This window comes from Physeter macrocephalus, chromosome 10 (assembly GCF_002837175.3).
Source record: "Physeter macrocephalus isolate SW-GA chromosome 10, ASM283717v5, whole genome shotgun sequence".
In the NCBI taxonomy this organism is placed as follows: Eukaryota; Metazoa; Chordata; class Mammalia; order Artiodactyla; family Physeteridae; genus Physeter; species Physeter macrocephalus.
Genome location: NC_041223.1, coordinates 16,198,239 through 16,214,034, shown reverse-complemented (window position 1 = coordinate 16,214,034; position 15,796 = coordinate 16,198,239). Strand labels below are relative to the sequence as shown.

Sequence of the window (15,796 nt, the reverse complement as noted above, 5' to 3'; positions counted from 1 at the left end):
CGGCATGTGGGATCTTCCCGGACCGGGGCACGAACCCGTGTCCCCTGCATCGGCAGGCAGATTCTCAACTACTGCGCCACCAGGGAAGCCCTGAATTTCTCATTCTTAATTTCATTCTTATATAAACAAACAGAGACTATCAGATTGTTAAAAAGTATCAATCAACATACTGGAAACCACTCTTTCGTACTGTTAAAGTATTTTATTAAGCATCTTTATCACTGTGTTTACTAGTAAAAGAGCTATGTAGTTCTGGTTCCTACCTTCTTAGAGTTTACATTTTCAGAGAATTTTATTTATGAGGACACAAATATAGGACAAATGGTAGAGGAAAAACACTCAGACTTTATATGATTATTTGATGAAGACTTTAGGAGGCTACATGGTATGAAAGAAAAAACAGGGAGTTTGGAATCAAATGGAACCAAAGAGGTTGAGTTCCAGCAGCCCTGCATTACTATGCTTTGTCTGTCATGCTTAGAAGCAAAAATACACTCCAGTGATTGGAGATTTATGTGCCCCACTTTAGAACTGTGTGAACTCTGGTAACTTATTTAACATTTCAGAGCTCAGTTTCTTCATCTGTAATACACTCAGAGTTGATGTGAGGATTAAACAAGAAAACATGTAAAAGCACGGTGCCTGGAGCTCAGATATGGGTTGTCCTCCTGCTCTGTTCCGTGTCCTTTATTTTATATGTAAACATAAATTATATACTAACATACAAAAAGTATACTGATACACATTTTTCAAGAGGGAGGCGGCTACTTAATTGTCCTAGAGGATTTAGTATTTCAAACAATATTTTTAAATGAGAAATGGAGTAATAAGACTAACGGGTGACCAGGCTATTGACAGATGATCCTCCTACTCAAAATGACTAGAGATGACTGAGGCCAAGCGAAAAAAGGCTGCGGTAGAGACTTGTTGCCTACTCAAGACCTAGTCTCCCTTTTTTAGAAAAAGTTACTAGGACTTTTTTGAAAGAAGTTTTCCTTATAGCTACAGTGGCCATATAAAAATTCTGACCAATGAGACAAAAACCAAGGATTTCTGGAAGAATGTTGCTATCCCTGATTTAGGTGCTGGTCCCTCCTCCTGTACCCTGTTTCCTAGACAATAAATATGACACCTGTGCTAGAGCATGTTGCCACCAAGAAGGAAAATTCAAGAGATTCGTTAAGAGTTGTAGTTTGATATTTTTAAGAGACTGAACCGATGCTAGCTATATAAACTGAGTCACTATTTTGTTTAAAGCACTATTATTTGGATTTTTATTAAAAGCAACCAAACTCAATCCTTAACTGATAAAAAGGTACAGTGTGGTCACATTTTATGCCAATCAGACTTCGCAAATATGTAGTGAGATACAAAGGATTAGTAAGTCTCACTTTATGTGCAAATGTAAAATAATACAAATCATCCAAATTAAAATTCACCAAGGAGTGCTTAACTTTAAAAGTGGTTAAACCAAGTGAACTGTAACTGTATTTATGCTAATATCACATGGCAGTGCTATCTCAATTGGTAAGAAAACTGACACCCACCATTCTCTTTCAACATTGTAGGAACCATATCGTTAAATGCACTAGAATTGAGCCTGTGATTTTGGTGGTGATTATGCTGGCTTTTATTTTTTAATTTTATTGCTATATGTTAAAATATTTTTTATACCAGTAACAATATCAACCAAGTGTTCCTTAAGTGGGGGTCTTAGTGCCAGTGTGAAAAAGAGCACCCTTAAATCAGTAAATTTGGAATAGATCTTATGTGCTAAGAAAACATTATGTCCACATTACTATGCTTTTGTTCTTCATGCTTAGAAACAAAAATACACTCCAGTGATTATAGCTTTATGTGCCCCAAGAATGCATCTATCCTTAATTTTTAACATTTATTCCTACGAGGAAATTAATCTTGAAATATTTAAGGTTTTAATTTTATAGAGCACCAGAAACATTCTCAAAAAATTGCAACTGCCTTGAACTTGGCATACTTAAAGGAATAGATTAGAGTTTATGAAATGATAAAAATAATGAAGTGAAAGGAATTCCCTGGTGGTCCAGTGGTTAGGACTGTGCGCTTCCACTGCCGAGGGCCCGGGCTCAATCCCTGGTCAGGGAATTAAGATCCCATAAGCTGCGTGGTGCGGCCAAAAAAAAGCAAAAACTAGATAAGAATTTTGAAGTATCAAGTTAGGATCTTGAACAAATTCTGCAACATAATGGGAAGCTACCAGAATGAGTGATTCAGGAGGCAGAAGAAGTAAATTGCCATATTCTTTATAGCACTGTGAATATAAATAATACCATTCCTTCGTTATTTGGATAAATGAGGATTGATAAATGTCTAAATGCTTTTAGTAAAGCAACCTTGCTTAAGGGGCTATTAATGTCATAAGGTAAACAATTTTGAAATGTGTGATTGCAGTAAAGCTAACATATCTTTGTAATGCAAAGCAATTATTATTATTGCCAACAGATAAAGAACAGGGCACTGACCAATGCCTTACACGTCTTAAAACTGTCTACGTTAGAAAAAATTTTTAAGTTCCTTAAAGGTATAGACCATCTTTGGTATGATTCCCTATCCTGATTGACGGGTTCACACACAGTAAGAGCTCCATAAATACATATTTACTGATGTGATTTATCTGACATACACATTATCACTTAAGGGCCTTTACAGCCATGTGATTTTCTAAACTCCCTTTCCCTAGCAACATGTAAGAGGAAAGAATAAGACCAATGATTCAGCCTTCTCTTTATTCTTTGCCTTTTGGCTAAAGGATTAGGAAGAAAGTACTCTAAGAGACTCTCCATTCAAGCCATTTCCTTAATCCTCCAACTACTAACCAGGAAAACATCCCAGGATCTCTTCTCCTCCCCCACCCCCATATATTTTCTGGTGCAAATCCAATATATTTAGAACACTTAAATATAAAATTAATAGGAAATAATATTAATCAAGTGAAGAGAATGGGCCAGAAAGAATAATCTTTTTTTCTTCCTAGTTTAGTTATAAATTTCCCTTTTCAAATCCATTACTATAATGCATACTTAGGTTCTCATTTTTAAAATTAAATACAGAGATATCTGAAAACGTGGTCACTAAAATATTAACAAGGTGAAGGAATTTTAAGGGTAGTTATTTTTGTGTAGTGGAGCTAATTTTTAGTTTCTTCCTTATATGGTTTAATTTTTAACAGGGAATAGATATTACTCTTACAATCAGGAAAAAAGTTACTATCATTTTGAAAGAAAACGTAATCAAGGCTTGATTATTCACATTTAGTTACAATTTCCATGGCCAATTTTTACCTAAAATGATTTCTGCTATCTAAAATATTCATCTAAACTATGTAATCATGGAAAATAAATTTTATTAGTAACCTAAGCAAAATGGGTATGATTAAATAATAAACAGACTATGAAAACTTTCAAAATGAGTTCTAAAAGTAAATATTAAAGACATAGCATAATTGACATGAACTGAAATTTCACCAAAAAAACTTGAGGGCTTCCCTGGTGGTGCAGTGGTTGAGAGTCCGCCTGCCGATGCAGGGGACACGGGTTCGTGCCCCGGTCCGGGAAGATCCCATGTGCCGCGGAGCGGCTGGGCCCGTGAGCCATGGCTGCTGAGCCTGCGCGTCCGGAGCCTGTGCTCCGCAGCGGGAAAAACTTGAAATTCTTGGAGACTGATCAACAAGTAAATTTTTAGTTTTTGTGAAGTTAAGCTTTGAGTCTGAGAGGTCTGTGAGCGTTAAGTGCTGAATGATGCCTCTGGCCGCTCTTCCTTCTCTGTAGTATAAGCTTAAACTTCATCCCCTTAGGGCCCTCATTTCTACAACAGCCACTCGGCTCACCGGGGAAACTACCGCACACAGACAGATGTCCTTGCCCTGCCCTCACTTGTGGCTTCCCTCACCTGCACTTCCACTCTGACTTCATGACTTGACCTTTTAAATCTCAGAACCACAGAGAAAGCTAAAGAAATAATAATTATTTTGTTTTAATAATTAATGAAATTGTAAACAACATTCTTTGCTGACAGAATATACAAATTTCTATACTTAGTTAAATTCTCTCAAAGGAATCATCTGGGCAGGAGGTCACCTAAAAAGTGTTATGTAGTGTAAGGTAAGAAAAATCCTTTCTTTTGTTTTTAAAAATTCTTACCTCATCAAATCCAGCAGCTTGCAAGTCTTGAAGCATTTGTGGATTAACTTCTGAAGCAGTCCGACTTGTTTCATTTGCGAATGGTTGTAGAGAGTTTCGAATTTCCAGCAAGGCTTTATGATGCATCCCAAACTTGGGTGGGTTTCTGACTTGTCGCGGATCTTCAGCTGACATTTTACTCATGTTATGCTCAGCCTTAGCAGCATCGGATGGTTTGGATAAATTCCTAAGGGATTCCCGAATTTCTTGCAGCATTTGTCGGCTGCTGCCAGTGTAGTTACTGGCAGGAAAGGTCTTAGGCCTCATTTGTCTATATCCTTCTGGCTTTTCACTCCTCTTCATGAAAACATCTATATATATAACTCACACAAAAGACTTCTTTAAGAGCTACTTGATAGATTCAGAGTTTTCCCTTGAGCAAAACTGAAAAAGATCCTTTGTAGAAGTCCTCAGGAATGTTAAAATTTTTATGATCTAAATAAAAGAAAAAACAAACAAAGCTATAAAGTGACTGATAAAGCACTACCATGTATAGTTGTCAGGCACCCCCTTAATCGCGGTGTATACCTTCTAAGACCACCAGTGGATGCCTGAAACCTCGGATAGTACCCATCCCTATATATACAGTAGACCCCTGAACAACATGGGTTTGAACTGCATGGGTCTATTTATATGCGGATTTTTTTTCAACAAATAGTTGAAAAAACGGTATGACGTGACCTGGAGGTTGGTTGAACCTGAGGATGCAGAACGGAAGGCTGACTGTAAAGTTATCTCCGCCAGTTTTCGACTGCACAGAGGGCGGGCACTCCAACCCCCAAGTTGTTCTAGGGTCAACTGTACTATGTTTTTTCCTTTACATACATATTTACGATAAAGTTTAATTTATTAATTAGGCACAGTAAAAGATTAGCAACTAACTAATAATAAAATAGAACAATTATGGGAATTCGCTGGCAGTACAGTGGTTAGAACTCCATACTCTCACTTCCAAGGGCCCAGAGTTCAATCCCTGGTCAGGGAACTAAGATCCCACAAGCCTTGCGGCCAAAAGAAAAAGAGAAAAAGAACAATTATAACCACATACTGTAATAAAAGTTATGTGAACATAATTTCTCTCTCAAAGTATCTTACTGTATAAATGTAATGCTTTTTCTATCTTAACTAAGCACTTATCATATACTGTGGCCATAACTTTTACAGTTTGAGGTGTGACAGCAAAACTAGCACAAATTTCTTTTTCCTTCTACACAATTTCATGTATACAAGATTCATTCTTACCGTAGATCTTAAAACCTTGGCACATTATTTTTTTTTTCGTATTAAATCAAGAACTTTCACCCTTTCACTTTAAGGAAGCACTTTACGGCTTCTCTTTGGCACATCCGAACTGCCAGCATCACTACTCTTGTGCCTCAGGGCCATTATTAAGTAAAACATGAGCTGCTTGAACACAAGCACTGCAATATCATGACAGTCAACCTGATAACCCAGGCGGCTGCTGAGTGACTAATGAGAGGGAGACACTGGACAAAGGGATGATTTACTTCCTCGGTGGGATGGAGCCAGATGGCATAAGATTTCATCCATGCTACTCAGAACGATACACAACTTCAAACTTATGAATTATTTCTGGAATTTTCCATTTAATATTTTCAGACCACAAGTGACCATGGGTAACTGAAACCCTGGAAGGCAAAACCACGGATAAGGGACGACTACTGTATTAGGGGGAAAAAACCCCCACTGATTTATAAGTTAAAAGACCTAGGTTATAGTTCTGGCTCCATTAAGGATTACTGTATAGTCAGGACATGTTAGTTGTGCCTACTTCCTAATCTACAAAATTACCTCAAGTACTGGTTATAACAATAAAAAATAATTTTAAGAGTGCTTTAGTAAGCATATAAAGTACAGCTGACCCTTGAACAACACGGGGGTTTGGGGCACCGACCCACCACACAGTGGAAAATCTGGGTGTAACTTATAATCGGTCCTCTGTACCCTCAGTTCCATGTCCGTGGATCCTGTAGTACAGCAGTATTTACTATTCAAAAATCCATGTATAAGTGGACCCGCACAGTTCAAACCCGCGATGTTCAAGGGTCAACCGTATATACAAATGCAAGGGATTTCTAGTGAACAATACAACGGGCAACCTCCCATTACTAAATTCTTCATCTAGTGGCTACAATTTTAGGTTTTACTTCCAGACTTCAAGTATACAATTGCTTTAAAAGAAACGGAACTGCCGCTTTAAAAAGGTTTTTAAATCACTAGTCCAGAAGATACCTTTATGCTTCAAAAACAGATGCTTGGATTTATTTCTCAAACCGTGGACTGGGACTCCAGAGACAGTAAGCTCATTCACAACAGGGTGAGGAAAGGACCTCTAAGGACTTGTCTAATTCCTTACTTAATGCATGAATGGCTTCTACAATGCACTGGAGCAACAGTCACCTAAAATGTACTTAAATATCCCCACTGATAGGGAAATCACTAACTCAAGAAAGCCATTCCATTTGTGATCTGCAACAACTGTTAGAAATGTTCTATGTGGAACACCATGAAATCTCACTCAGAGCACACTGAGCCTGTTACAGGCTGATGCTAAACAACTTTGTCTGCATTCTTACCAACCATCATGTAATGTGAGTGGTGATTTCACTTAATGAGACTAGAAACAGGTGATAATTAGCAATGTTTCATATCCCCATGGTTCCAGTTACAAACTGTTTCACCCAAACTCTGAACCTCAGTTTTCTCATGTACAAAGTAGAGACAATAAACCTGTGTTACCTCCTCAAAAACCCTTTCCCCGGTTACCTAACTACCCTGTTTTATTTTCTTCTTAATACTTACCACTATCTAAAATTATCTTACTCGTTTACTTGTTGTCAACCTCCCCTCACTGAAATAAAAGCTCCATAAAAGTATAGGACCTGGGCTTCCCTGGTGGCGCAGTGGTTGCGCGTCCGCCTGCCGATGCAGGGGAACCGGGTTCGCGCCCCGGTCTGGGAGGATCCCACATGCCGCGGAGCGGCTGGGCCCGTGAGCCATGGCCGCTGAGCCTGCGCTCCGCAACGGGAGAGGCCACAGCAGAGGGAGGCCCGCATACCACAAAAAAAAAAAAAAAAGTGTAGGACCTTATCTGTCTCATAAACACTGTCTGTCTGTCTACCACCTATATCAGAGCCTGGCACATACTGAGTGCTCGATAAATATACATGTTAAACAAATGAAATAAACATGTCTCTTAAACATCCCAGTTCCTTTAACTGTTCTCCAATTCTTGTCATTCTTGTCATGCTCTTCTGGATACACTCTAGTTTGTAAAAATCCTACTGGTGCTAGAAAAGCACAGCACTTGTAATGAAAAAACAAACAAAAAATATTCAAATGTTTGTTCTGTTAATTACTAGCAATGTGAACTTCGGCATTTAATTCTCTCAAAAATTGCCTCCTGGGGCTTCCCTGGTGGCGTAGTGGTTGAGAGTCCGCCTGCCGATGCAGGGGACACGGGTTCGTGCCCCGGTCCGGGAAGATCCCACATGCCGCGGAGCGGCTAGGCCCGTGAGCCATGGCCGCTGAGCCTGCGTGTCAGTGAGAGGCCCGCGTACCGCAAAAAAAAAAAAAAAAAAAAAAATTGCCTTCTGAGGCATAAAATGGTTAGAGTAAGAAGGTTTACCTTATGGCTTGAACAAGGATTAAGAGGAACAACTAAAGGAATATACACACAAATGTTAAAAATGTAGAATGCTCCTGGCAATACCATCTATAAGAGCAAATATAGATGTCATCAATCTAGATGCTCATCAGTAATTGTTTGAGTATTTATAGTACATCTATATAACGTGATGAAGCAGATGTTAAAAAGACTGATGCAGTTCATGAACAGATACCCATAATATTCTTAAGCAAAAAAGGCAAATTTCAAAACACTTTGTATAAAATAAAAGCCAATTTCTATTCTAAAATTAGATTACTGTGATGGAGGACCTAATATATAGCACAGGGAACTCAATGCTCTGTGGTGACCTAAATGGAAAGGAAATCTAAAAAAGAGTGGATATGTGTATATGTATGACTGATTCACTTGGCTGTACAGAAACTAACACAAACGTTGTAAAGCAACTATACTCCAATAAAAATTAAAAAAAAAAGAAAAAAAGAACAGGAGGGCTGCAACGGCCCCAAAGGCAATGCAGCCCAGGATAAGACCCATGTCAGTTTCAAAAAAAAAAAAAAAAAAAAAAGATTATCATGATGGTTGTACAGCTCTGTAAACATACAAAAAAACAAAAAACACTGAATTATGCACTTTAAATGAGCAAACTTTATGGTATATAAATTGTATCAAAGAGCTGTTAAAAATAAACCTTTTTTATTTTTAAAAATTATATTTATGGATATTAATTACATATACACACATACATGAATATTTGTAGAAGGCCTGAGACAGGATGAAGTCCTGAACCAGACCACTAGAGGCACAGTTTCCTGATGACTTCACCTCCATAGTCAGTACTTTTGTGGTACAACTGCTAAATTAGTTATGAATCAATCAAATTCTACTTGACAAGCAGCCCACATTTCTCCATTTTGTAAAAACAAAAATAATGAACTTTGTCACTGTATGTCTGTCTACAACATGACCCAATCTACTGATAATTATTTCATAAACGAAATTCAGACTGATACATCTTGTGCTTTTATGAAGAAAGCTGGTCTCTAATGATAAGCATTTTTCCCCTACGCCTTCCCAGAATATTAATAGCTTACTAATGAATTTTTCTAGGTTTAACACTTAGCTCACCAGTCTGAAGTTGGAGAAGCAACTCTCTACCCTTTCTAAAAGGGAAGATATTTTCCACTTCCAGTTCTAGAACCTATCATTTCTCCATCATCAAGGATTAACAACAGTGGTTGTGCAATGTCACATGTCAGTTCTCTCAGTATCTGGTTTGCATTTAATTTATGGCATCTAGGCAATCCTTTAATATCTCACTTATTTTGGGTTTCAACTACAAGTTAGCCATCATTTCTTTTGGGGGGGCCAGGCGGTGTGACATAAGGGATCTTAGTCCCCCGACCGAACCTGCACCCCCTGCAGTGGAAGTGCGGAGTCTTAGCCACTGGACCACCAGGGAAGTCCCTAGCCATCATTTTATTTATTATTTTTTTAATTTTTAAAAAATTTGCTTATTTATTTATTTATTTATGGCTGCTTTGGGTCTTCGTTGCTGCGTGCGGGCTCTCTAGTTGCGGTGAGCAGGGGCTACTCGTTGCGGTGCACGTGCTTCTCATCGTGGTGGCTTCTCCTGTTGCGGAGCAAGGGCTCTAGGAGCACAGGTTTCAGTAGTTGTGACACGAGGGCTTCAGTAGTTGTGGCTCGCAGGCTCTAGAGTGCAGGCTCAGTAGTTGTGGTGCACTGGCTTAGTTGCTCCGCGGCACGTGGGATCTTTCCAGACCAGGGCTTGAACCTGTGTCCCCTGCATTGGCAGGCGGATTCTTAACCACTGCGCCACCAGGGAAGCCCCCTAGCCATCATTTTATTATTATATTATTTTACCACTTCCAAGATCATTCTCCCTGATAGAGGAGAAAAACCAGAATAAGCATAGTTTTGCTTCTCTCTGTCAAGATACTACATTTGCCTTCCATCCCCCTAAAACAGAAACTGGTAAACAGCAGACAGTGCAAAAATATCTGTTAAACTAATAAATGCAGGTGATTTATTCCTTCTTTTTACTCTTAAGAAAATATAATCTTGGTTTTTGTCTAATTATAAAAAGATGGACCTTATTGAAAAATTCAAATATTATGTAATTATGTAAAGCACAAGTCCTAGAAGTCCTTCATTAAGTCCCTCCTTCAACAGAGAGAGAATCATTGTAGTAGGCTGAATAATGACATCCCAAAAGATAACCACTTCCAAATCCCTGGAATCTGAAAATGTTATCTTATTTGGAAAAAGGGACTTTGCAGATGTCATTAAGGAATTTGAAATGGGGAGATTATGAACAATTATCCAGTTGAGCAGTACATGCATGAGAGGCGGGGGAGATTTGATACACAGAATAGGAGGAGGCAATGTGACCATGGAGGCAGAGACTAGAGGGTGCAGCCAGAAGCCAAGGAATGCTGGCAGCCAAAAGAAAGATGGAAATGGCAAGGAACTGCTTTTCTCCTAGAACCTCCTAAGGGAGAGTGGCCTTGCTAACAACTTGATTTTGGGCCAGTGATACTGATTTTAGAATTCTAGCCTCCAGAACTGTATGAGAATACATTTATGTTGTTTTAAGCCTTCAATTTTGTAGTAATTTGTTACATAAGGCACAGAAAACTAAAACAATCACTATTAATACTGCATATTCTAACATATATTACTCTTAATCAAAATGGGATCATAACACACAAAATATGACGTCATTCTTTTACATTATCATGTGACTTTACGAGAAGAGAATGTCGTGTTGACCAAACTTACCTGACCAAAGAATGTTTTCCCCCAGAGCATTTTATGGGATTCATGCTCTATGTAATATACTTTAGAGAATGCTGGACCAGCGAGATTCACTCTAGTCCTATATTCTATAACTCTGTACTTTGACTAACATTCCTAACATCCAAGTGAGTGCACAATGGTCACAGAAATGACTGAGTTCTGGGATACGTGTAATAATGTGTTATAGGTTTAAATAAATGATTAGTTTACACTTAGCTCTTTCATATACACGTAGAAATACTCGTGAATAAGATATGATGCCTGGTATTTCAAAATAATTTGGTTTTGTGATGAAGTGGATGGAGATTTGGATGAGACAAAAGTGATAAACTGATGAATGTTGTAGCTGGGTGATGGGTACATGAGAGTTCACTGTACTATTCCCTTTACTTCTGTGTATACTTGAGTTTTCCAAAACCAAAAGCGAAAAAATAAAGAAAAGGAAATGACTATAGCACTCTGTATCTTGAAATGGTTCTGCTACAAATATTTATTTATTTTTACATCTTTATTGGAGTATAATTGCTTTACCATGTTGTGTTAGTTTCGGCTGTATAACAAAGTGAATCAGCTACATGCATACATATATCCACATATCCCCTCCCTCTTGTGTCTCCCTCCCACCCTCCCTATCCCACCCCTCTAGGTGGTCACAAAGCACCGAGCTGATCTCCCTGTGCTATGTGGCTGCTTCCCACTAGCTATCTATTTTACATTTGGTAGTGTATATATGTCAATGCTACTCTCTTACTTCGTCCCAGCTTCCCCTCCCCATCTTACAAATTATTCTTATTCAAATACAAAGTACACTAAAACACACAGGATTTCTTTAAAGAAACCATTAATTCTATGTAACAATACTGTTTCAACATTAGCTTTTCAAGGGAAATAACAGAAACATTATGTTTAAATGTTCATTTCAATTGTAATATGATCTGCATCACCTGATGTCAGAAATGGTGAAATGTGGCATGTCTTTATCCAATTGCTTTTGATTAATACCTGTGGCAGAGACTACACTAACATACTGCCCTCTATTTCCCAGTTAGTTGCCAAAGTCCCGCTAGTAGGTATCTGTAATGTGTGTCCATTCTGGGCCAAGGCAGTTAAAAGCCACTGTGCTTCTCCATCTGTCGCTTTCCTGCTTCAGTGACAATCCAGGTCACATTTTGAGATGGTAGCTTCACATTATAGGGGACTGTGGGTCCCTAAGCCACTGGATGGCTTACTAACGACCCCCATTGGACTGTGTGTGAGCAAGATAGGAAATCTCTGTTGTGTTAAGTCATTGATAATTTGGGATTTGTTACCACAAAACAGCCTAATATTATTGTGGCAATAAAGACCGTCAAAACAAGCAGAGTCTATTTATTCAGAGTTTGCTATTGGAAGGGAGTTGGCCACCATCATTCATGTTTAGCAGAGACTCAAAGGCAGGCAGGGAAGCAGAAAAGGACTTCAGGTATGCTCTAGTTGTAGGCTGCTGTCATGAGGAAGCTGGAGGCCAGCTAACTAAAAGTGGGACATCCTATGTGATTGTTTTGAGAAGCATATTTGATATTCTCCTGTTGGTCCTGAGAGAAACTGGCATCTACTGACCAAGACTTGACTGTGACTATTGCTACTAAGACTGTGGGTCAGAGTTCTACTTTCATATATGATCTAGCCATTGTCTATTTGTAAACATAGTCTCTCATTACCCTAATACAGAAATTGGTACCTAGAAGTGAGGTGCCGCTATAACATAAACCTAATATGGTACTGGCCAAGTGGTCAGGTTGAGGGCTTCAAGGGAACTGATACTGGAGGCTGGAAAAATGGAGAACCATGTTTCACAGTGGCAAAATATTTGATAAAGTGGTTTGCCTGTTATAACTTACAAGGTAACAAAGAGCCTACTGAACTTGTAGCTCTATGACAAGAGTTTAGAAAAGAGACTCTTAGAAGTGTATGCTGGCTGCTATTGGCTATTTGGCAAAGCAATATAAATAAATGACAAGGTCATGAAAAAAAGCAGCTTATTTGCAAACAAAAATAGAAAGGGACAGAAAGGGTTCAGAAATTTAAAGTCTTGCAGAACTGGAAAAGCAGCTTGCTTTTAGATCCCAACATGAAGAGGTAGGATTAAAAGATTCTGAGCACAGGTGCCCACTGAAATCTCTTGGCTGATTAAAGTACCTCAGTGGTTTAAAACAACAACAAAAACCAACATTAAGGGTATGGCCTTCCTTCAAATAACCAACTGAGAAGCGAAATGGGAGTTCTCAAATCTTTGGATGAGGTTACTAACACATGTGAACTTTGGTTATGGTTACTGACACATTTAACTGACTGGAATTAAACACATCAGAAGCTTTCTAAATTGAGGAAACTGTTTTGTTAAAAAAAATTTTTTTTGAAAAACACTCAAGCTCAAACTAAAAAACCCTTCAACTATTCAAAATTTAAAACCCTTGGGCTCTCAACTTCTATGAGCAGTAACTTAGTCAAGAAACATTTGCACCTTCCAAAGAGGGACTATTCCCCCCAAGCTCACACTTCATAGGTGACCAAGGATGATAAAGGAAAAAGGACTCCTAGGAGGTTCTTGGAGAGCAATGGCCAACAGTTACAAAAAACAATGGATGAGGGAGTTCCTCCCAGATAATTGAATCAAGGTCCAGTCAAGGAATCTCCCCTTCCTCCAGCGCTGGTTGCTTTCACAAGATCTGCCTATGGTGGTTTTAAAATTATTTTATCAGCAATTGCTATTTCCCATTCTTCTCCTTTTCTAACAGTAGTGCTTATTATGCCCTCCTGTCCTTGTTTTACTATTGTGTAATGTGGTGAGTGAGAGGGAGACAGAGAGCGAAGATAACTTCGAAGGTCTCTGGGCCAAGAGGAGCTATATCTGGACCTGATGAAGAGAGTACTGGACATATGGACCACAGGACCTGTGAATCTAGCTACTGCTGCTTAGGGCCCAACATGCTAGCAAAAGAATAACATAATACTATGAATGCCTTCCTAGGACAGAAAGTATAGTGTTTTCTTGATTCTCAGATACATGCTTTTCCACATTTTAACATTTCTGAAACTGAGTATATCTTAAAATCAGTATTAAAAGGAATTTGCCAGCTCCGAAGTGGAGTTCTGGAATAGCAGACAACACACATAGCTAACCTGACCATAAATAAAAGGCCAAATTTCCTTGCCACTTCAATTGTATTATTTTCACTGGCAGCACCACGTGGCTGAATCTAGACCCTTGATTAATGCTCAAAATGTCTTCAAAAAGATTCCACTATAATGTAGCATTATGTACTCAGAAATTGTCATATAATAGACAATGCAGGACTTCCTTGGTGGCTAGGAATCCACCTCCCAGTGCAGGGGACGCGGGTTCGATCCCTGGTCCAGGAGGATCCCACATGCCACGGAGCAACTAAGCCCACAAGCCACAACTCCTGAGGCTGCATGCCTAGAGACCATGCTCCACAACAAGAGAAGCTACCGCAACGAGAAGCCTGCACACCACAACAAAGAGTAACTCCCGCTCGCCACAACTAGAGAAAGCTTGCGCTCAGCAACAAAGACCCAACGCAGCCCCCCCCCCAAAAAAAAAACCGACAATGCAATTAAAGGCATAAACAATTGCTAAATTGAGGTGAGATCACAGCGTTTTCAAAGGTAAGAGTCTTTTATGAAGTACAAGCACTCAAATACCTGTCAAACCTTTTGAGTTACCTTCAGAAGCTGTTTAATTTCTAACAATAACTCACTCAACTCAGGGAAAAAAACAAAACTAAGAGTTTAAGCAAAAGGAAAGGAAGACAAAGCTCCAGTATTCTTCGATATGCCTCAAAATTATATACTCAATCATAAAGACAATAAAGAGGTTCACAATAATTAGCTGGGGTTATGAAAAGCAGCACGTCACCATGATGCTATGTGTTAACTAACCAAAACCCAAAGTAAATCAGAAGAATTCTAGATTCTGAATGTGAATAAAGCTGAGACTCAAAAAAATTGAACGGTATACAAATGAATGGATAAATGTATTCTATTGAAGGTTAGTTAAAAACCATGTTTATTTTCTTTCCCCTGAAAAATTGTTACTAAATAGATTGCTTGTTTTAGACTTAATGGTGTCTTGGAACTGAGGAAATATGACAATTCAACCTCATCTTTTAAAAATAACTATACATTGAATTATATCATGTAGATGTATCATAACTTATGTATCCCCTACTGATGGTCCTTTAGGTTATTTCCAATTTTTGCTATTACAAATAATGTTTTAAACACTGATAACTTCAATTGTATTGGTAATATTCTAGTTCTGAGGATGGGTGGTAAGTTCATGGATGTTCATTTTACTATGCTTCATAGCTTACACGTATACACATATTCCTTGTACATATAAAAACAAGTTAATAAAAACTGTGGCAATAAAAATTCTTGTGCTGGGATTTCCACTACAGGCGGCACGGGTTCAATCCCTGGTCAGGGAACTAAGATCCCGCATACTGCACGGTGGTATAGCCAAAAAAACCTAACTAACTAAATAATAAAGTGTATAATTCAATGGTTTTTAGTATATTTACAGAGTTGTAACCATTTAAATAATCCATTAAAAAAAAATTCTGGTGCACCCATTATTGAGCATTTCCCTTAAGATAAATTCCAAGAAGTGGAATTGCTGGGTCAAAGAGAATGCATATTTAAAATTCTGATACTTATTGTCAGGTTGTCTTCCAGAAAGGTATACTAATTTACAATCCCTCCAACAAGGTATGGTTGACACTGGCATTGACAAATGTGAAGCTGATATGTGAAAACTCTAATAAGCAAAGAGAATTTTTAGAAGAACTCTTCAACACTAAACAGCTTACCTCTTTAACCATGCTACACTGGTGCCAGCTGAGTCTCCCTAATACACAGTTCTGATCATGACCTCCCTACTCCAGAACCCTCAATGGTTCCTTTAACTTAGTTAAAGTCAGAGATCTGGGTCAAAGAGCAGGGTACAAATCCCAGTTCTACCAGTAACTACAATAGCTTTGTGATCTCAGCAAGCTGTGCCTCAGTTCCTTCATCTTCAAATGTGGGCAATAATAGTCCTACTTAA

The 15,796-nt window shown here is 38.5% G+C and overlaps 1 protein-coding gene across 5 annotated transcripts in view; it reads right to left on the bottom strand.

Moving 5' to 3' along the window:
* Nucleotides 1-15,796, bottom strand: part of LATS1 (large tumor suppressor kinase 1) — a 47,074-nt gene that overhangs the window by 28,662 nt on the left and 2,616 nt on the right. For all 5 annotated transcript variants that reach the window (XR_003681389.2, XM_055087440.1, XM_007107913.4 and 2 more), the window contains exon 2: nt 4,179-4,652. Coding sequence is in view for 4 of the 5 variants with exons in the window: in XM_055087440.1 (XP_054943415.1) it covers nt 4,179-4,520 (342 nt within the window). In the remaining variant the exon portion in view is untranslated. The remainder of the gene's footprint in view (nt 1-4,178; nt 4,653-15,796) is intronic.